The sequence below is a fragment of the Lithobates pipiens genome, unplaced genomic scaffold (genome assembly GCF_037356315.1).
Source record: "Lithobates pipiens isolate NorthernLeopardFrog02 unplaced genomic scaffold, aLitPip1_a1.2 Scaffold_18, whole genome shotgun sequence".
Taxonomy (NCBI): Eukaryota; Metazoa; Chordata; class Amphibia; order Anura; family Ranidae; genus Lithobates; species Lithobates pipiens.
In genome coordinates, this window is record NW_027507758.1 from 323,304,890 (window position 1) to 323,328,798 (window position 23,909).

The following is a 23,909-nucleotide window of genomic DNA, read 5'->3' on the forward strand; positions in this document are numbered from 1 at the left end:
TGTGGACACGTGAGGCAGAACGTGTGTGTGTGTGTGCGCAAATCCCTGTTCTAAGAGGGGATGCAGATCGTGAGTTCCTATAGTCAGTCCCCCTCCCTCAGTTCCTACATTTAGAACACAGTCAGGGAACACAGCTAACTCCTTGATCGCCCCCCTAGTGTTAACCCCTTCCCTGCCAGTGACTTTTATACAGTAATCGGTGCATTTTTTTGTTTTTTTTTAAGAGCACTGCTCTGTATAATTTTCAATTGTCCAAAAATGTCAGATGTGTCCGCCATAATGTCGCAGTCACGATAAAATATATATATATATATATATAACTTTTTTTTTTTTTTTTTTTTTTTTTATTGTCGTTTTTTTTGTTTATAGCGCAAAAAAAATAAGATGATCAAATACCACCAAAAAAGCTCTATTTGTGGGAATAAAAAGACATCAGTTATGTTTGGGTACAGCGTCGCACTACCGTGCAATTATCAGTTAAAGCAACGCAGTGTCCTATCACAAAAAGTGCTCGGTCATTGAGCAGCCAGATCTTCCGGGTCTGAAGTGGTTAACCATGCAGGGACACACAGGTGTTTTCCCAATTCATGTTAGTTGGGATGCAGCGGCTGCAGAAATACAGCCGTTGCTCTCAATTTGACAGTGGTTGGGGTGTTCAGGACTGTGCGAGTGCACGACTGTGAAATTGGGAGCAGTAGCTGTGTCCATGCAGCCTCTGCATCCCAATTGAAAATGAATTTGACTGCCTGTACAAGGATGCAAAAAACACCTGGGCAAACAGTCTTTACACAGGTTTACACTAGAGTAATCCCTCGTGAACTAGGACCTGCTAAGTTTCTGGTTGCACTATACTGCAAATAATGACTTGCTGTCTGGAACACAGTTTAATAGATCAGCTGAGTTTTACAAAGGGAGTTTGTACACCAGACTTTTTTTTTGGCTGGCAGCCATTTCTTATCCAACCACTATTACATTCTTGGAACTGTTAATCCCTCGGTTTCCATACTCCTGGGTTACCACTTGGCAGATGCAGACATCAAAATAGTGATGTATTGATTCCTACAGGGGAAGACTTCTCTGTACTCATTGTACTGTTAAACGCCAGAATCTTGGCATCTTGGTTCTGTTTAATGTTTGGTTAAAAAATACAAAGTACACAATTCTCAGATCAATCATGGATACGTTTTGAATACCAATTAGGTCATTGCATTCCTGCAGAGAAGGCACTGTTTAATTATGCTTGGTTATATGAAAAATCATGTTTTAAAAACATTGAGAGGTTGGTTTGAATCTACTAACAGGTTTGTCCTGTATGTTTCTACCTAATGTTGGCATAGATTTGTTACTAATCTTCAAGGTGGTTTGTGACTTAATTATATTTTCTAACTGCTTTTTTTTTTTTTTTCTTTTAATTTTTACCCACAGATGTCTCATGAATTGTTCTATGCCTTCCTTGGCTGTGCTCCTTTTTTTTGCTGCAAGATGTCCTAGTTAAGAACTGCGGCAATGCCATAATCCCCTCCCCTGTGAACACAGCTTATTTCAAGCTTTTGTCAGTGGCAACCACTCTTATGCAGCAACTGGTTTTGGAGTGTTCCCTGATGTCAGTGCCACCTGGATGTGGATCTAAGCTACCTGTATTGATATACCAGTGGCCTCATTTGCTGTATCATTAAAATCTGGCTTCTTTTGTTAATGTGTTTTTTTTTTTTTTTTCTCTTTTTTTATGGTTTAAAGCTGATGTTCAAGAACATGCCCTATGCTAGTTGTGTAAATAAGTGAAAATAGCTTTTTTTTTTTTTTTTGATGGATTTTCAGGAAGGTTTTAACAGTGCACTACAAAGCAGTATCAATCGCCAATATGGTGACATCATTCATGGGACAATTTCCAAGTTACATTCAACATATTTGACCAAGAGAATACAATAAAAAGGGCATGTCTATTTTAAAGGACTTTGGGGAAAATGGTAAAGATGGATTTATGATTTTGTTTTGTTAGTTTTTATTTATTCTATCATTCTTTAACAAATGTTTAATGCAATTTTTTCCCGTCTATCATTGTTTAACTGCCTTGTAGTACTGGAATTTAGTTGAAAAAAATAAATAAAAAAAGAAAAGCGCTCCTTTTTCAGATGTATTTTACTTTCAATCATTTTTTTTTATTTGAAAATTCAATGATGGAGACAGGACATATCAATTGTTACAACAGCCAGAGCTCTGACCCAGGCTAACAGAAACAACACATAAAAACACACAGTATTCGAACAAGAAAAAATAAAACTTTAAAAGGCACAATCCCTTTTCATCCAGTAAGCTGAAGCGACAAAAAACCATAAGATACTCACCTGCCTCTTGAGAGTAATTAAACTGGGCTAAACCTGTTGCTGTTCTAAATAACATCTGACTGTAACACTTCAAAATAAGGATAATGGGGGGGGGGGGGGGCGCAATGGAAAGAGAACAGAAGAGTGAAACCCCCAGGGGACTAGCATTGCTTCACTCCCAATCAGGCATTGCTTAGAGCGAGGTAAATTCTCAATGGGCTAATTCCACAAAGCAATACGAGGTTGCTGGGGGACCAGGAGCTTGGATATTTTTCATATTAAGGCTGACTTGTTCCAGAAACCTTGAACTCCTCCCACCGGATAGGATACATGATGCCATGGGAAGACTGGTAAAGCCAGACAAGTCGAGAGGAACCATATACCATTGATTAATTACCTTGACATTGGCCTTCAAGATACCTTGGTAAGCTTGATGGAAGGACAAATGCCAATGTTCTACATGGCTCTGAGGCCAAATCTGAGCCCCATGCCTGCATGTAAGGGAATTTATTAGGGGAGTCGAGCAGCAACCCATAAATCAGATCTACCTCTTGGTTACACAGTCTCGTGGGGGGGGGGGGGGGTGAGTTTAGGATCTTAAGTCATAGATGGGCCTAGAGTGCAGCAAATGGGGAAAGGAGGCCTCACAGGGTCAGGAAAATGTCCAGTTCTGTTCAGCCGCCAACGAAAGTCCCCAGGATCCTGGCCAGGGAGGAAAGCAGGATTATTAGCAGGTGATTTAGGGGGTGAAAGGGTGAGATTGGCCTCTTATTTTACATTCAATCCCACAGATGGCTAAAGAATTTGAGTATTTTTTTTTTCTGTTTTGAACGCTGTTCTGTTATGAACTGCAAAGTGGTGGATGTTTCTGCAGCACTGTGTATAGTCTCAACACTACAGAAACCTCCCCTGGGTGCTGGCTGTTCCCAATGATCACTGTGAATTGAACCTTTATTGGATGGTTTAGGTCAGATGCTGTACAGAACCCATATGAGCAGCGCTGTACACTTGATGACCAATCACAAATGTAAATGGTGTAGTGTTTTATATTGCAGGGCCTACCTCTTAGAGTGGAAGGACTAATGAATGTATCTTTTAATCATTAGTGACATATTAGATCCCGAGATTGTGGGATTTTTAACCCTTTTGCCACCACCCAGTATATTTCAGCCTCCTTTTTATCTGCACTGACCTGTATTTTAACCCTGTCACCTAGCTTATCTTGTGCATCTTTACATTCTTTCCTTCCTCTGAATGTATGTGACCTGTGCATGAAAGTTTTAGAATCTGACTATTTTGTGGCTAAAAACTTGTTAGTCTGAACATGCTTAATAGAAGTGTTTTCTATTCTTTGAAGAATCTCTTGGTATTTAAATAGGAATTAACTAGGGGAAAGGTACCTCTACCCCATAAGGGGGAAAAAGTGTCTTCTACAAAATAGAATTTCTTTTTTTACATTTTTTTGCCAAACTGCCAGCTTGAGGCCAAAGTAAAGCAGATTTATTGACCTGCCACACTGCCCTGTAAGAACGATCAAGAGGCTCTACAGCTGCTATGATTGTGCTTATGGTGTAGGCCTGTAGGGAATCGCCAGCTAAAAAAAAAAAAATCTGGAAAGAGCTGAAAAAACATTTTTCAGTTAATTAGCAACAGGTCAGTAACATGATTGGGTTTAAGAAAAAAATAAAAATCTTAAGGCCCCTTTCACACGAGTGGTCAGCCTGTCCATTTTTCAGGTGGATCTGATTGGGGTTCTATGGTGAGGCGGATGTCAGTGGATATGTGTCCACTGACGCCCACCTGCCATCTGATCCGACAAGACAGATGTATGGCGCTATGTTTGTCACCTGCCCAGCAGATGGGATCTGATGAAAATGGACAGGTGCATCGTTTTTCATCTGACATCCCCATAGAGGAGAGCGGGACTCTGACAGGTCCGTCTCTGCACAGTGAGCAGAGACAGACCTGTCATCTGGCTGCTCACCTAGTGGAGTCCGTCATAACGAATTCGCCCCATGTGAAAGGGGTCTAAAGCCCCTGTACACAGGGTCTGAGATTTCGACAACCAAATCCGTTGGATCTTGTCCGTCGGATCTTGTCCGAAACTGTTGCATACACACGATCGGACTAAGTTGTCAAAAAATCCGATCATTCAGAACGTGATGACGTCATTTCGTTACAACGGGACTACGTTCAGGCTAGTAGCCAATAGCTTTGATGAAGGAATTTGATCTGAGCATGCGTGGCACTTGGTCCGATCAAAATTCTCTACACCTGATCGGAGTATGTCCGATCGAACCAGTTGGTCAGGAAATATTTCCAACATGTTGGAAAATTGGGTCCGACGGAATCAGTCCGATGCATACCACACACAGTCGGATTATCCGACAGCACAGTCCGATAGGACACATTCCGACGGATTCTCCGACCGTGTGTACAAGGGCTTAGAGTCAGTGTCTCAGAAATAAAGATGAGCACAGGTTCAACACTCTGAGAAAGGGTGCGTCAAATCAGAATAATATTCTTCAATGTAAAATTGCGAAGTCCATAAAGCTATCGTCTACAGTGCATAATATCAAAAGATTCTGAGAAGCTGGGGTAATCTGTGTTTACGATACTAGGTTGAAATATTGGATGCCCATGCTTTTTGGGCCCTCAGATGTCTGCATTAATCAGTGATCTCTGAGGGCAGTGATTTAAAGCAAGGAAATCCAATTCCGGCAATAATTACCATTGCGCATTAACTTTGTAAAAATTTATCTTTTGAGCACCTTGAAAGTCCATAATGTGTCTGGATCAATTTTTGTGCTCCACTAGATATGTCGGTGCTTCAGGGGCTTTTCAATATTGGGTATCTTTGTTTGATTTGCAAGGCTGCTACCTGATCTTCTGTTACACATTCTCTGAGTTTTACCAGGTGGATGTTCAAGCCTCAACTGGCTCGGGTCCAAAAGTTCTTTAGGCAGCTCTGTTAACCATTTTTTTTTTTTCCCCTGGGCCATTAGCCTTTTCTCTGTTGTCCACACTTCAGTTGGATTGCTTTTGGATATACCTGAATATTCATCTTGTGTCCCATAAAATACAACTAAAACAGTGTTAAACCCAAAAGCAAACATTTTATTACATTGTAGCCCACCAATATTTAGATGTGATGGCTGTTAGTTTCCTTTTTATGCTTTCTTCTATTTTTACCTGGTGATTCAGCCAGTAAGTCCTGTTTTCCAACAATAAAGCTCTCTTGCAGTTACAGGGCTAAGACAGACCACTTGGAACTGGCAGGGGTGCTTAAATCAATTTTTTTATTGTATACATGAAAAACCTTTATCTCTCCTGCTCCCCCAAAATAAAACAAATAACATATTAGCTGAAGTTCAGTTTAAATGTTACTGTATTTATATCTGCTAGTACATCTAACACCCCCTCCCCCCCAAACTGATGATGCTGCTGCCCCAAAGTGGTGTTTTGCTTTACCAGTGTGCAACTTCAGGCAGCATCTGTGTAGCGATGTAGTAGAAAGATGATTATTGTTCACATTATTTCCACAGCAACTTGGCTCATCCAGAGAGATGCATTTGAGTCCCAGCATAGAATAAAGTACACAAGATACTTGCAACAGATGACAAAATCCCACAGAGCATTTGTAAATATTACAATGAACAGCAGCCTTCCGTCCCATCCGTCATTCATGCTATTGCAAGCACAGAGACACTACACTCAGCATATGTCCCATCTATAATATGCACCTATATAGCTTCCATGCATGTAATACTGTGTATCATCTAGATCTGTGTCTTGATGAAAAATGAATAACAGCTCAAATCTTCCCCTGAAACACTAGTCGGACACTGGGGGAAGATGAAAATACTTTTGATCTTATAGTTGATGAAAAGACTCTACTTTTAGTTACTGGCAATAACATAAACAAGCCACCATGTCCCATGAGTACTATTCCTTTCAAGTCTGATCAGAAAAACTTACATTTTACAATCCCCTTAAGGTAACTGCTTTGGCCCTTTTATTATGTAAAAATGCTAGTTGTCTGCCAGCTGTGTTAAACCACTCATATGTTCATATTAAAAAAAAGTATGTCTGTATACATATATAGAATGGCCAGCAATCTGAACCCTATGTACCTAAATACTCATCCTTTGTCCCATAATGTATTTTAGGAAAAGGCTTTTGTAAAAGTATCGCATGAAGTAGGATTTTTGACTTGCTGTAAAATAGTCCTCTTCAAAAAAAAAAAAAAAAAAAATCATGAATTCAAAAAACTAGCTCACTAGGGTCTCTTCCATTCTAAAATATTTTGCCTGTCAGCATTGCAAGTTAAATACTGCTTAATGTGATATAAAGTATGCTTCAATTCTTGGTGATAATCTATGATCATGCAGAAATATGAGAAACTTGCATCATGACATTGCAGAAAATCTCAAAACGGCAGATGGCATTTGATTTTGAAATGTAAAATTAAGTGCTTAGGCTGTGTTAATATATTTGTCTGCCATACGTTACATGAACTATAGTAGAGGAAGAACATTAAGCTAAGGAAGTGGTGCTTAATGTCATGGAGGCGTTGCAAAGGCAGAAAAAAATGTGATTGTATAAAAGGAGAGAAAAAGGTTTTGAATATACTAGTCTGTTCTGTTTGAACCATTTTTAAAGCTTTATAATCACAATGAACTTTTGAAAATGCTGGTTGCTTATCTACTTTGCAATGACAGTTTCCATGTATCTTTCAGGAAAGGTTTTGTTTTAGGCACAACCCTGTAATAAGAGATTTGGAGTTCAAAGCAGGAAAGTAATACATTGGATGGCAGAAAATCTGGAAAAAAAGAACATAGGATTTTTGTACTCACAGATATTTTCCTTCTAGTCCATTAAGAGACACAGGAAAGTATTTAACCTTTGGTTTATACTGCCACCTACAGGAGGACTGCACCCTGAAAAGGGAAAACTGTAGGCCAGCCCAGTTTAACCCCATTCTACTCCCAGCATGCATAAGGGGGAGTTGCACTGTTCTGTATGCATTGGAGCGCACATGTGCAGGTGTAAATGGGACAATAAGGTTTCACACTAAAAATACATAGCATAAATGTGAACCAACCACATAAGAAAAAAATGAGATTTCTGCTTAGCATACATTTTCATGCAGCAAAATGCCTTATCAAAACAAGACCAGTAAATAGACCCTCAGTTTTATAGCAAAGTAGTAGTACTGAGAGCATGATCACAATCACATCAGGATGGGGCCTGTGTCCCTAAGTAAACTTCAAGAAAAGGACTTAATGTTGGGTACAATTTACTTTCCTATCAACTGAGGGACACCGTGGAAGCAGAACAGCTGAAAGCAGTCCAATTGAGTGGGCACCACAACAAACATTAACAGGCCAGAGAGAAAAAGAAACAAAAACATCTGGCAGCCTTGCAAATCTGAGAAATCGTTGCCTAAAGCTGCATAGTTTAAAAAAAAATAAAAAATAACTAAGTTAATGCTGTGATTTGAAAGCCGGATGCCAACAAAGCCAAAAACCATGAAGCCGTTTGCAAAATGATCATTTGGACAGAAGATCCTGAAAATCTGGGAGCATCTATCAGAAGTCTTACCAAGTCAGCAAGAGAGACAACTCTCTGTGCCAGTCTAGAGCAATGATGTTCACCAGAATATTTTCCACCTTGCGCCTGAGAAGATGAGGAAGAAACGTCAATGAAGTTACTAGAGAATTCACTGCTCCTGCTAGAGGATTCTTTCAACTGGAGACAAATCTGTCCATTTACTGTTGCACATGGAGGTCATGAGTTCCACATCTGGTGTTCTCCACCTACGACACAGGTCCTGAACACCACCGGGTGAAGGGACCACTCCCCGCATCCAGGCACTGCCAACTGAGGAAACCTGCCTATGCAGGTTGAAAAGACTGGAATTGCCCAGTACATAATCCAATATAACTCTTGCTGTGACAAGACTTCTTCCTCCCTGATTGACATATGCCATGGCATTTGATCCTCCAGTAGGATGGTTCAATTCTGCAGAGTCAGCCAAATCACCAGAATGATGATCTGGAGCCAACACTGCATAAAAAGCAAGTCTCCTGAACCAACAGGGTGCCCCGGACTCTTTAGCCAGAAACTCTGGTAGACATTGTAAAAACTTCCAAAAAGACAGGAAGGTTGCTCAGCTGGACTCTGGAGCAAGCAAAGACCCCGTCAGCTTGCCCCACAATGACAGAATGTTGTGTTGAAGATATTTGGAATGAAACTGGGCAAATTGAACTACCTTGAAGAAGCTACCAGCAGGTCTGGGACTCATGCAAAAGCAGAGAGTTAGACAAATGGGCTTGAGAGTTTGCATCTATAGCTAGAGAGCTTGAAATATGTCCTGTGAAAGGAATGATTTGGCCTAAGCTTTGTCCAGGACTAGATAATCCAAACAATAAATTGGTTCCAGTGACGATCTCTGAATATTCAGGCTCAATACTAGACCCAGATACAGCAATCAAAAGATCGGCACCTTCCGATTGAGATGGGAGGCCAGAAGATCCACGTCTGTTGTGCCCCATCGCAGGCACAGTAGCCTGAACACCTCCGAATGCAACGCTCATTCTCCTGGGTCCAGCATCTGGCGACTTAGATAGTCCGCCTGCCAGTTCACCACTCCCGGGAAGTAAATGTCCGATAGGGCTGGTACATGGTGCTCTGCCCACTGAAGGATATGAGCGACCTCCCGTGCGGCGGCCGAGCTTCTTGTTCCTCCTTGGTGATTGACATATGCCACCGCTGTGGCATTGTCTGACTGGATCCTGATCGAACGCTCTCAAAGTCCTATCGACCATGTGCAGAGGCATAGCGTGATCGCTCTCAGTTCAAGCACATTGATTGGCAACTTGGATTCCTCCTCTGACCAGAGGCCCTGGGTCGACTGAGCTCCCATTACTCCACCCCAGCCAGTTAGGCTGGCATCCGTTGTGATCACTGTCCATTTCAGAGGTAGGAACGACTTCCCGGACCAAGGTGCCGGGAACCTCAGCCACCAGAGCAGGGAATCCCTGACTAACAGGCTCACCTGAATCTGCCGATCCAGGGATAACGGAGATTTGTCCCATTTTGTCAAAATCTCCTTCGGCAAGACTCTGGTGTGAAACTGAGCATACGGTACTCCCTCAAGGAGGCCACCATGAGTTCCAGGACTCGCATGCAGAAGCGTAGCGACGACCACCAGCGGTTCATCAGCCCAGGTGAGAGCCCCCGGGGAGCCCCTGTCAATGGCACACGCACCGCTCAGCACCCTATGCAGCATCCCTCAAAGGGAAGGGGGGGAGGGAAGATGGAGACAGAGGGAGGTGAGGGACCCCCAAATCGACCTCCCAGGGAATGCGCAGTTGCTCAGCCCCACGAGATAGGGAGAGCTGTACTTACCAGTCCTGAAGAGCTGGGAGACATTCCATCACAGACCCACTCTCCGATCAGTACGGGTTGGCTGCTGGCCCAGCACACTGTGGCGTAGACATCAGTAGCCCGGTCATATGTGTGCCCCGGAGCATTATGCCCACCGGCCGCCCCTGGAGCTGGGAGCATGTCGTGGCCCACCCAGCAAGGAGCTCTGGTCTGTACATGCTGGGGAGAATACAAGGATAAGGGTATCCAGCCTGTCACCCAGCTGGCTCTTGATAGCAGATCACAGGATCTTTAATCTTGCGCAAAAGGCAAAACTTCTGCAGAAAAATCCACAGACCGATGGGCCTGCAGGGTTCCTAGGTTCTTCTCATTCACTAGGCAAAAAAAAAAAAAACAACTGAGGCTGCAGTAGCAGGCTGAGGGGTTGTTACCTAAAGGACCGCCCCTTGGGCGGAACTAGAAAGTTCTAGTTTTATTATAACATTTTAACATGTTCTGCCTAGTTCTCTCCTGAAGGTGGCATAACAACCCGATCTAAGGTCTAAGAAAGGAGCTGTGTCAGTCGGTGAACATAAGAGAAAATCTTTTTTCCAATTAAACAGACGCTCCTGAGGAAGCGATAGTATGTAATCACGAAACATGTCGAGCATCCGTGTTTTTACTATCACCGGGACCCATGAATATATCCCAACAATCAATGTCACACCCCAGTGGGAGTTTGTGTTTGAATCAATATTAATACCTCACAGGAAGTACTATTTAGTGATTTTGCTCTCGCTGTCAGGGTTAACTAATGGGCCTGTCGGATACTTTTTTAACTTGTCTTTGTTTTTGTATTGTTGGATCAGTGTGTCTTTGATTTGTATAAAGAAAGACATTTTTTGTTACTTTTTTATATGTGCCTGAAAAGTCAATTTTCTCCTCCACATTTCCAATTTAGTAATAGGATGTGGCACATTATGTATTTGGGGTGATTTGATTGCCACCCGAGGGCTTAGCAATCATAAAAATCTTTTCTTCAGGAACTTAAAGCGGACCTTTAGTAAGTTTCTTTAGCTTTCCATATATTAAATCTTCTGTCCTTGTTATTTTAACTTTGGATAGTAAAACATTTTTTGTTTCTGCCAGTAAAACCCTTATACAGCCCACTTCCTGTTTCTTGACTGGTAAAAAGCCTAGGCTTATGACATCATGCACAGCTCTCTCTCATCAGAGTTTGCCAGGAAGGGAGGAAGGATGAGTCATAAGAGGGCCAATGAGGGCTGCAGAGCTGGAGGTGTGTGTGACTCTGTGTAAATACAGGAAGTGAACAGGCAGCAGCTTCAGCTGCCCACAGTTGCAGCCAGACTCATTAGATGGAGATCCGCAGCATATTTGGCAAGTACAGAATTACAGTATATATAAAATAATATGCAAAGTGGTTGGAGGGAAGCTTCAGAATGGCAAACATGTTTTTATTACAAATTATGTGAGCAGACTGCAGTTCCTCTTTACTATGTACAATCTGGAGATAAGAAGGGAAAAAGGAGATGTGACTGAAACCTCTAAATCAAAGGGGTAAATAAGGTTCAAGAGGGCAGGATTTTCAATATGAAGCCAAAATCAAGAACATAGGGACCTGACCCTAAAGCGGAGTTTTTTTTTTTTTTTTAAAGTCAGCAGCTACAAATACTGCAGCTGCTGACTTTTAAAATAAGGACACTTACCTGTCCAGGGTGCCGCAATGTCCTCACCCGAAGTCGACCCGTCCCTTGGCTCCGGGTGGAGATGCCGGCATTGCTAGTAGGGGAATAAGTAAAGCCTTGTGTCTTCACAGCTTGGTTCCCTACTGTGCATGCGCAAGTCACGCTGCAGACTCTAAGCGGTCGCCACTGTCTTCTGGGACCTGGGGGATGGAGGAGGGACCAGGCATGGCGTAGATCAGCAATCTTTCGTCAGAAGTGGGAGGAATCCAGACAAAGTTCAATTTTTGGGTGGAACTCCGCTTTAAACTAACCGAAGGAAAAGTTCAAAACGAATCTTAGAAAGTATTATTTTACTGAAAGGGTATTTGAAATAAACTTCCAGCAAGGGTAGTGAGCCAGTCAACAGTAAATGGCTTCAAACATGATTGGGACAAACATAGATCTATACTTTGACAAAAGGTTAATGAAAAAGAAAAGAAAAAAAATGCAGACTCAATGGACTACTCTGTCTTTTTTCTGTCATCACTTTTCTATGTTAAGCTATGGTTGTGGCAGTATTTATAGCAATGATATTATACGTGTGTTCTTTGCTTTTTTTTAAAAAAAAACTATATTTACAGAATTCCAAGCAGCCACTAATAATACAAACTGATGAAATAAGCATTTGAGTCAATAAATTAACACTAAAATTTAACTAGCATTGGCGGTGGTGTCTCCTGTGGTTTTAGGTTACTGTTTAAAATGTGCAATGATCACATAGTTTCATGGAGTCATTTGTTGCCCTGTATTTACAGCCTATGGTTATAGAGTAAATCTTCACATTTCCATGTCAGCAGTTTCAGTTTGTGTTGAAACATGAGGCCAGAGGTATGGCTCTGTACAGGAAATACATTACCTCTGTCTGTACTGTAAGACCTGACACTTCCTGGAGAAACTACATATTTCGCAATCATTGGTTCTCAGTCTAGGACTACTGCAGCTGGGAGCTGCACAGTAATTAGATCCAACACAGACACATGCAAGCTCTAACGAGCAGGGCCCTCTGATCCCTCCTGTATTGATTTGTATTGTAAGTGTACTGTTTGCCCTCATATTGTAAAACGCTGCGCAAACTGTTGGCGCTATATAAATCCTGAATAATAATAATGCAGACAGAGCATTCACAGGCACACAGAGTTTAGTCATGCAAATAGAGCATGATCTATTTCATCACATTAGCACTCTCACATTTGAGATACAACACAGAGGGGATGGTGAGACATGCACTACACGCTGCACAATCTAGAACAAGAAGTTGTCTAGTCCATTTGACACATAGGGCGAAACAATACATGTAACAAGCAAACAACATTATGTGGTTACAAGGTCACAAAAAAAAGTTTGAATATGTACAATGCCTTTATGGTTAGGGAGATAAGAGTGTATGTAAATCCAAGCACTAAAATCTCACAAACTTTAACATGTAATGTAATTGCAAATGTAATTTTCAATGTTTTTAAATCTGTGGCACTTGTAGGGTAGCAATGCTCTTTTTCTGTTTCCCAGTTGTGCTTCTGTATTGTCAGCCTGTCACAGGAGCTTCTGATGGAGACCAACAAAATAACAGCAAGAGGGTGAAAAGGCCTAGTGCAATACCAAATGAGAATTTATTTAACCACTTGGGATCCGCGCTATTGCAAAATGACGGCAACAGCGCGGACCCACATTTCCGGGACTACGTCTATTGACGTGGTCCCGGTTACGAGCGGCCTGCGCGCCCCCTGAGGGGCGCGCGCGGCGCGCTCTGTGATCTGCGAGTCCGTGAGACTCGCCTGATCACCGATCCGTGTAAGGGGTCGATCCCGACCCCTTATCACGTGATCAGCTGTCAGCCAATGACAGCTGATCATGTGATAAAACGGAGCCGGTAATCGGCTAGTATTCCTCCTCGCGCTGACAGCGCGAGGAGAAAAAAAAAAAGCCGATCGCCGGCGGCCGTGTTCGGGACATCAGTCCCGATCACGGCCAGCAATTTAAACGGACACCTGCCCCCTGCCAGTGCCCACCTGCCACCCGCAGTGCCATCCTGAAATAAAGTAAGTGCCCCCCTGTCAGTGCCACCCAGCAGTGCCCATAGTGCCCACAGTGCCACCCAGCAGTGCCCACAGTGCCACCCAGCAGTGCCCACAGTGCCACCCACAGTGCCACCCAGCAGTGCCACCCAAAATCTGCCTCAAAGGTGCTGCACCCCAGTGCCGCCCATCAGTGCCCAGCAGTGCCGCCCATCAGTGCCCAGCAGTGCCGCCCATCAGTGCCCAGCAGTGCCACCTATCAGAGCCCCCTATCAGTGCCACCTATCAGTGCCCATCAGTCCCATCTATCTGTGGTACCTATCAGTGCCCATCCGTGCCACTTATCCGTGCCATCTTATCTGTGCCCATCTTTGCCCATCAGTGCCGCCTTATCTGTGCCTATTAGTGCCGCCTTAACTATGCCTATCAGTGCCCACCAGTGCAGCCTATCAGTGCCCACCAATGCAGCCCATCAGTGCCCACCAATGCAGCCCATCAGTGCCCACCAATGCAGCCTATCAGTGCCGCCTAATCAGCGCACTTCAATGAAGGAGAAAAATGACCCGTTTGCAAAATTTTATAACAAACTATTAAAACATGATTTTTTTTTTTTTTTTTTTGCATCTTTTTTTGTTTGTTTAGCAAAAAATAAAACTCCGAGCTGTAACTAAATACCACCAAAAGAAAGCTCTATTTGTGGGAAAAAAATGATAAAAATTTCATTTGGGTACAGTGTTGTATGACCGCGTAATTGTCACTCAAAGTGCATCAGCGCTGAAAGCTGAAAATTGGTCTGGGACTGAGGGGGGTTTAAGTGCCCAGTAAGCAAGTGGTTAAAAAAAAAAATTCAGTTTGATACACCAAAACATTTTCCTGTTGACTTATATTTTGACTTCTTCATTGAGAGGCTATTGGGTTACCTTTTTTGATATACACATTTTGGCTTTAATATTTGGGCCATTAACCACTTCCCGACTGGCGCACGACGATGTACGTCGGCAGAATGGCATGGGCAGGAAAATTGGCATACAGGTACATCCATTTGTATTTGCCGCCCTGCCATCGCGTGCCAGTCGGAGACCTCGTGAGTCCAGTTGCGGGACCCGCGGACTCGATCGCCGCAGGGATACCCGCGTTCTTCTCACAGGGAGGCTGAACGAGGAGATGCCGATGTAAACAGCATCTCCCTGTTCTGCCTAGTAACAAGTGACACTGATCTCTGGTCCATGTGATTGGAGCAGAGATCAGTGTTCACTAAGACATAGCCCAGCCCCCAACAGTTAGTAACACGCCCCTAGGACACACTTAACCCCTACATTGCCACCCCCTGGTTAACCCCTTCACTGCCAGTGTCATTTACACAGGAATCAGTGCATTTGTATAGCACTGATTGCTGTATAAATGACAATAGTCTCAAAAATGTGTCAAAAATGTCCGAAGTCACAATAATGTCGTAGTCACAATAAAAATCGCTGATCGCCGCCATTACTAGTAAAAAAAAAAAAAATATTAATAAAAATGCCATAAAATTATCCCCTATTTTGTAAACGCTATAAATTTTGTGCAAACCAATTAATAATCGCTTATTGCAAATTTTTTTGTACCAAAAATATATAGAATAATACATATTGACCTAAACTGAGGAAATAAAATGTTTTTTTTGGGGGGATATTGGGCAAAATTGTCGCTCTATTTTTGTTTATAGTGCAAAAAATAAAAACCACAGAGGTGATCAAATACCACCAAAAGAAAGCTCTATTTGTGGGAAAAAAAGGACGGCAATTTTGTTTGGGAGCCTCGTCGTACGACCGCACAATTGTCAGTTAAAACGACACTGTGCCAAATCGCAAAAAGTGCTCTGGTCTTAAGCTAGCAAAATGGTCCGTCTCAAAGTGGTTAAAGTGGAACTTCACTCTCCCAAACAACATTATTTTTAATCCTCATGCTGATAGCATTAGTAATCAGAAAGGAAAGTATATCATTTACTTGTGGTACATTTTTTTTTTTTTTTTTTTTACATTTCTTCAATAACTTCCTGGTTTCTTGCCTAGGCAAATTATGTCTCCAGTAGTTTTCAGGAGGGAAGGGTGTTCTCAGCTAAGCACTCTCTCCTCCATGCATGCTTGAGATATGAGCAGATGGATTCCAGGAAGTAAATGCTACATGTATTATTTGCCCTTACTCAAAATGGCCATGGCCAGAAACAAAAGGTGGTGTTTTTCAAAGTGATTTCTCCACAAAATAAAGCATGGAGACGAGGATGGATGGGGGAGTTTAAATATTAAAAATTGATTAAACAGTGTTTTCGATTTGTTGTGCTCAGATGCAGTGAAGATCCACTTTAATTTCTTGGAATTCCTTTCCCACGCTACTACCCTGTCAACATTATATGTGCATGTGAAGATTTACGATTCCAATTTTGTATTGAAAACTTCAGTAAAAAAAATTTGAACATGAAAAAAATTAATGTTCTGCAATCCCTATAATAGACTTTTTTTTTTTTATTTAAATATTTTTTATTAAGGTTTTTTACCATTTATTAAACATACATTTAAAACATTTCACCAACATATTTTCCCAAGGGTAACGTTTTTAAGTATCATCCAACCTGCATTTACCCCCCCCCCCCCATCCCCCTCCCTAAGCAAACTTATGTGCCCACATTTCACATCTCATATCTACAACCATTCCCTCATACACTCTGGCTCTTTTCTACTCTCTCCACCTATCCTCCCGTGCCCACACAGTTTTCTTAAGTATTACCCATCTTATCCTGGGTGCTGTCTGTTGTGCCCTGAATTTCTTGCCTATTATTCTTGTCCAACATTAAAATCTCACTGTGAATCCCTATAATTGACTTGATCGTCAAGTGGCTAACATTCATAGTTACATAGTAAGGTTGAATAAAGACACCAGTCCATCCAGTTCAACCTGAGTGAGTCAGTATAATGTACCATTAGAATGGGTAATATTCAACACTTTTAGTTTTGTACATTTTTGCATTTTTTTATTGTTTTATTATAACTTTTCATTTGTTAATGCACTAGGCCTTTGCACCCTTTTTTTATTTTGTTGTTCAGAAAGATTCCCTCAATTAGAAGAGGGCAGAATTTGTGAAGCATTACTGTCACTTAAATGAATGAGCATGAGAGTGTCCTTATATAACCACTTGACAACTGGGCACTTAAACCCCCCCCTTGTGACCAGACCACATGATTATTGTCACGTGGCACTGATGACAGATGGCACTGATACGCAACACTGATAACAGATGGCACAGGACACTGACAGGTGGCACTGATGACACGACACGGATGACAGATGGCACTAATAGGTGGCACTGATGACAGATGGCACTAATAGGTGGCACTGATGGCAGATGGCACTTGGAACAGAAGACACTGACAGGTACTGTGGGCATTTTATTTTCCATTTTTTTTCCCCCTTACACTGATGCTGCAGCTGTTCGCTCTCCCTCCTCACACGTTATCTCTGTGTGAGGAGGGAGACCTGGCAATGAGATCATCTCTCATTGGACACTCAGATCGAGTGCTAAATGGCCGCTGTGATTGGCCATTTAGCACGATCTGTGATTGGCTGTGTTCAAGGGACACAGCCAACACAGAATTTCCCCAATGCATGCCCGTGGCGGCATGCAGAGGGGAAGAAAACAAGAGAATGTCCAGGGATGCCCTCCTGGCAATTGGAGCCCGTGCTGTAGCCGTCTTTCGGCTATAGCGCAGACACCTAGTGGATAAAGACAGATCTCGATCTCCGAAATACCATAGGCCTCATACACACTATTAGATTTTTGTCTTCAGATTTACCAAAACCATGTAGTGCAAGGGCCTGCCTGATTGTATACAAATTGAAACTCCTAAGGTTTGACCTCATATTATATGGTTTTGGTAAATCTGAAGACTTAAATCTGCAGAAAATCTAATAGTGTGTATGGGGTCTTAGCGCTATGGCATCAATACTATACTATGGCGCCTTGAGGCGATTTAGTTTGCGTTGTGCGCTATACAAATATTTCATTCATTCATTCAATACTGTGGATCCACCTTTTTTGCTTGAAACTTCTAACTGAGAATATAAGTAACTGTATGAACACAAATTACATTTGGCATGAATCACCGTTGAATCACCAGCAGGAAACACATTCTGAGAAATACTATGCAGCTATATCTAAGGGTTATGCATGTGGACAGGAAGTGGCTGCAAGAGAGCAGCAGCATTGAGAAGCAACACAGGTTAAAAATAAAATAGTTGAATATAAGAATTTTTTTTTTTTTTTTAATAGCACACATTGCTTAGCAAACCAAACATCATTCAGTTAGGGTTCACATCTACTGTACCAGGCATTACGGCCCAACTTCAGACCCTTTTTTTTTTTTTTTTTTTTAAGTATAGTGATGTATAGTCCACTAAGCTGTATTTTCTTAGTTGGAACAAAATCTATGACAGATAGTGATGGCCGAACGGTTCGCCCGGCGGTCGTTTCGCGGCGAATTTCCGACTTTCGCCGTCCGCGGGTTCGAACGCCTTTTTCCGTCGTTCGCCCCGGCGGACTTACGTGTTTAATGTATACAAGAACTTTAACCTTTCGTGACACGTTTATCATGTGTTACAGGACAACCAATTGAGACATGACAGCTCATGGACACTTGGACATTCCCCCTAACCTATAAATACACCCGATCCGGTGGCCATTTTACATTCTTTCTTCTGTCACTGTAGGGAAAGGATCCTGTGTGGAGTAGGGACAGAGAAAACGCTAGCTATTTGGTACACAAAAGTTCTTTTCAGGACTGGTATAGGTGTTAGGTCAGCAGCCTGAGTTTCTTTTGTCAGTTTAGATAAAGGGACAGAGCGCTGTATGCTGCTATTTTAGGGACAGCTCAGCCAGATTAGTCTTTCTTCATCATCATCATCATCATCATCATTAGCTGTTACTATCAGGTCCACAAAAGAGCTGTTCCAGCTAATCGTTCCAGCCTACTCTTTTTTGCCAATTTGTATAGGGACAGGCAGGAAGCAGTGTGTCAGGCAGTGAGGATAATTTTAAAGACTTGCTGTTACTATTAGTTCCACAAAGGTTCTTTTCAGGACTGGTATCAGTGGTACGGTAATAGGCTTGTACACGTATAATATTCTTTCTTCCAAATATAGAAAGAATATTATACTTGACTGCTGCCCTTCTGCTGCAGTCTGCTAATCATTCACAACTCACTTGTTCCACAAAGCTCTTTATCAGGACTGGTAACTTGGTCTGTCTAGGGTGCTACGGTACATAGGCTTGGGTGCGGTACAGTCTGCTGTTCTGTAAGGACCGCTATCGGTCCACAATACATAGGGTTGCCGTGCACTACTGCTGACCGCTGCCCTATACTGCAGCAGTCCTTCATTGGTATAGGGACTGACGTACAGTCTGCTAATCACTAACACACAACCTGCTTGGTCCACAAAAGTTCTTATAAGGACTGGTAACTTGGTATAGGGTGCTACGGTACATAGGCCTGAGTGCGTTACAGTCTGCTGTTCTGTAAGGACCGCTATCGGTCCACAATACATAGGGTTGCCGTGCACTACTGCTGACCGCTGCCCTATACTGCAGCAGTCCTTCAGCGGTATAGGGACTGACGCACAGTCTGCTAAACACTAACACACAACCTGCTTGGTCCACAAAAGTTTTTATAAGGACTGGTAACTTGGTATAGGGTGCTACGGTACATAGGCCTGAGTGCAGTACAGTCTGCTGTTCTGTAAGGACCGCTATCGGTCCACAATACATAGGGTTGCCGTGCACTACTGCTGACCGCTGCCCTATACTGCAGCAGTCCTTCATTGGTATAGGGACTGACGTACAGTCTGCTAATCACTAACACACAACCTGCTTGGTCCACAAAAGTTCTTATAAGGACTGGTAACTTGGTATAGGGTGCTACGGTACATAGGCCTGAGTGCGTTACAGTCTGCTGTTCTGTAAGGACCGCTATCGGTCCACAATACATAGGGTTGACGTGCACCACTGCTGACCGCTGCCCTATACTGCAGCAGTCCTTCAGCGGTATAGGGACTGACGTACAGTCTGCTAAACACTAATACACAACCTGCTTGGTCCACAAAAGTTCTTATAAGGACTGGTAACTTGGTATAGGGTGCTACGGTACATAGGCTTGAGTGCGGTACAGTCTGCTGTTCTGTAAGGACCGCTATCGGTCCACAATAGATAGGGTTGACGTGCACCACTGCTGACCGCTGCCCTATACTGCAGCAGTCCTTCAGCGGTATAGGGACTGACGCACAGTCTGCTAAACACTAACACACAACCTGCTTGGTCCACAAAAGTTTTTATAAGGACTGGTAACTTGGTATAGGGTGCTACGGTACATAGGCCTGAGTGCGTTACAGTCTGCTGTTCTGTAAGGACCGCTATCGGTCCACAATACATAGGGTTGCCGTGCACTACTGCTGACCGCTGCCCTATACTGCAGCAGTCCTTCATTGGTATAGGGACTGACGTACAGTCTGCTAATCACTAACACACAACCTGCTTGGTCCACAAAAGTTCTTATAAGGACTGGTAACTTGGTATAGGGTGCTACGGTACATAGGCCTGAGTGCGTTACAGTCTGCTGTTCTGTAAGGACCGCTATCGGTCCACAATACATAGGGTTGACGTGCACCACTGCTGACCGCTGCCCTATACTGCAGCAGTCCTTCAGCGGTATAGGGACTGACGTACAGTCTGCTAAACACTAATACACAACCTGCTTGGTCCACAAAAGTTCTTATAAGGACTGGTAACTTGGTATAGGGTGCTACGGTACATAGGCTTGAGTGCGGTACAGTCTGCTGTTCTGTAAGGACCGCTATCGGTCCACAATACATAGGGTTGCCGTGCACTACTGCTGACCGCTGCCCTATACTGCAGCAGTCCTTCATTGGTATAGGGACTGACGTACAGTCTGCTAATCACTAACACACAACCTGCTTGTTCCACAAAAGTTCTTATAAGGACTGGTAACTTGGTATAGGGTGCTACGGTACATAGGCTTGAGTGCGGTACAGTCTGCTGTTCTGTAAGGACCGCTATCGGTCCACAATAGATAGGGTTGACGTGCACCACTGCTGACCGCTGCCCTATACTGCAGCAGTCCTTCAGCGGTATAGGGACTGACGTACAGTCTGCTAAACACTAATACACAACCTGCTTGGTCCACAAAAGTTCTTATAAGGACTGGTAACTTGGTATAGGGTGCTACGGTACATAGGCTTGAGTGCGGTACAGTCTGCTGTTCTGTAAGGACCGCTATCGGTCCACAATAGATAGGGTTGACGTGCACCACTGCTGACCGCTGCCCTATACTGCAGCAGTCCTTCAGCGGTATAGGGACTGACGTACAGTCTGCTAAACACTAATACACAACCTGCTTGGTCCACAAAAGTTCTTATAAGGACTGGTAACTTGGTATAGGGTGCTACGGTACATAGGCTTGAGTGCGGTACAGTCTGCTGTTCTGTAAGGACCGCTATCGGTCCACAATACATAGGGTTGCCGTGCACTACTGCTGACCGCTGCCCTATACTGCAGCAGTCCTTCATTGGTATAGGGACTGACGTACAGTCTGCTAATCACTAACACACAACCTGCTTGTTCCACAAAAGTTCTTATAAGGACTGGTAACTTGGTATAGGGTGCTACGGTACATAGGCTTGAGTGCGGTACAGTCTGCTGTTCTGTAAGGACCGCTATCGGTCCACAATAGATAGGGTTGACGTGCACCACTGCTGACCGCTGCCCTATACTGCAGCAGTCCTTCAGCGGTATAGGGACTGACGTACAGTCTGCTAAACACTAATACACAACCTGCTTGGTCCACAAAAGTTCTTATAAGGACTGGTAACTTGGTATAGGGTGCTACGGTACATAGGCTTGAGTGCGGTACAGTCTGCTGTTCTGTAAGGACCGCTATCGGTCCACAATAGATAGGGTTGACGTGCACCACTGCTGACCGCTGCCCTATACTGCAGCAGTCCTTCAGCGGTATAGGGACTGACGTACAGTCTGCTAAACACTAATACACAACCTGCTTGGTCCACAAAAGTTCTTATAAGGACTGGTAACTTGGTATAGGGTGCTACGGTACATAGGCTTGAGTGCGGTACAGTCTGCTGTTCTGTAAGGACCGCTATAGGTCCACAATAGATAGGGTTGACGTGCACCACTGCTGACCGCTCACCTATACTGCAGCAGTCCTTCAGCGGTATAGGGACTAAGAGTTTTGTCACAGGGTCATTTAAAAAATGACATGCAGAGGAAGAGGCAGGCCCTTCCGCAGGGGTGGTAGGGGTAGGGCAGGAGCAACAGGCTTGAGCCAAAGTGGGAAGTTGCAGAAGGTGCGTTCAATTACTTTAAAGGATGCACCAGACTTGGTTGAGTGGCTCGCTCAGCCTTACTCTTCTGCACCCTCCTCATCCTCTCGATCTGCACCCTCTTCTTCACTCTCTGCTATGTGCACCCCCAAAGACACTACCACCAACAACACGACCACCACCACCACCACCACATACCTTCCGCTTGAGTCACTGGAATTATTTTCCGATCCATATCAAGAGGACATTTCTGATGCGCAGCCACTCTTGGTATTGGATCAGGAAGAGGAGGTAGCAACAAGCGCTACTCAGCAGTCTGACGCCAGTACCCAGATCAGCCCAAGGAGGAGGTTGGTCCCCGGTGTTGCTGCCTACTCTACTTATAGCGGTGGGGAAGGTGACGTTGATGATGACGTGTCTAGTGATGTCACGTGGGTGCCCACAAGAGAGGAAGAGGAGGGGAGTTCAGAGGGAGATATGGACCAGCAGATAGGGAGGAGAAGCAGCAATGACTTACATTGCACAGCAGGGACAAAGCAGACTGCAAATGTATCAGGAGCGAGTCATCGACCATGTACGGTCACATCTGGCGCTCCCAGGACACCGGCACATGGCTCCGCAGTGTGGGCTTTTTTTAACGTGTCCGCTGCTGACAATAGCGTTGCCATCTGCAATCTTTGCAGTCAACGCGTTAGTCGCGGTAAGCCCAATACTCACCTAGGGACGACCGCCTTAAGAAGGCACATGAGCAGCCATCACCGAGCCCAGTGGGAGCAACGGAACACACAAAGCCACACTGCAGGCTCTCACCGTCCAGCCTCGTCTTCTACTTCTCCTTCTCCTCTCTCCTCACAATTGTCCTCCACTCCACCTTCCATCACGCCAAGCTCACATTTTTCTGCAAAAAGGCAGGCTTCCGTGGGCCTAATGTTTGAGCGTAAAAAAATGATGACGCCGGATAACCCTCTTGCCCAACGGTTGGCGGCTGGCTTGTCAGAACTCATAGCCCGCCAACTACTGCCATATAAACTGGTGGACTCGGAGGCCTTTCGCAAATTTGTGGCCATTGGAACACCACAATGGAAGGTCCCAGGAAGGAAGTATTTCTCAGAGAAGGGCATCCCAGAGCTATATGGCCATGTTCAGCGGCAAGTGAATGTATCTCTGGCACACAGTGTCGGTGCCAAGATACATCTGACCACAGACACGTGGTCTAGCAAACACGGGCAGGGAAGGTATATCAGTTTTACTGCCCACTGGGTGAACCTTCTGACGGCCGTCAAGCATGTAACCCGTGGCACCCGTGTAGATTTGGTTTTACCGCCACGGATTGCATGCAGGCCTGACTCTTCTTCTCCTCCTCCTACTCCATCCTCCTCCCTCTCCTCCTCAGCTGCCTCCTCCTTTTCCGCTGCTAGCGTCTCTTCCACTGCACCGCCCAAGCTCCCCAGAACCTATTCCACATGCCAGGTGAGACGTTGCCATGCCGTGCTGCGTCTGTTGTGCCTGGAAGCAAAGAGCCACACTGGCCCGGCACTCCTTTCAGCTTTGCGTTCACAGGCAGATGAGTGGCTAACACCGCTCAATTTGACAGTTGGTAAAGTGGTGTGTGACAACGGTGCCAATCTGCTTAGCGCATTGAAACAGGGCAAAATCACGCACGTGCCGTGCATGGCACACGTCTTAAACTTGGTCGTGCAGCGATTCCTTGTCAAATACCCTGGGGTCCAGGACATCTTGCGGCAGGCAAGGAAAATCTCGGCCCATTTCAGAAGATCTTACACGGCCATGGCTCGCCTTGCTGACATTCAGCGGCGACACCATCTGCCGGTCAGACGTCTTATTTGCGATTGCCCGACGCGATGGAACTCAACCTTCTATATGCTTGATAGGCTGCTCCAGCAGAAACGTGCAGTTAACGTCTACCTGTATGAACTCTGCGAAAGAAACGGTTCTGGGGAGCTGGGTTTTTTTTCACCGCGCCAGTGGCTGCTCATGCGCGACACATGCAGACTTCTGCGGCCATTTGAGGAGATCACCAAACTGGTCAGTCGCAGCCATGGCGCCATCAGTGACAT

General features: G+C 44.2%; 1 protein-coding gene across 1 annotated transcript in view; it reads left to right on the plus strand.

The window, feature by feature from the left end:
* Positions 1-2,137, plus strand: part of AKIRIN2 (akirin 2) — a 38,620-nt gene extending 36,483 nt beyond the window's left edge. The window contains exon 5 of the mRNA XM_077487271.1: positions 1,426-2,137. Within this exon, the coding sequence (XP_077343397.1) occupies positions 1,426-1,436 (11 nt within the window). The 3' untranslated portion in view covers positions 1,437-2,137. The remainder of the gene's footprint in view (positions 1-1,425) is intronic.
* The last annotated feature ends 21,772 nt before the right edge of the window (positions 2,138-23,909 follow it).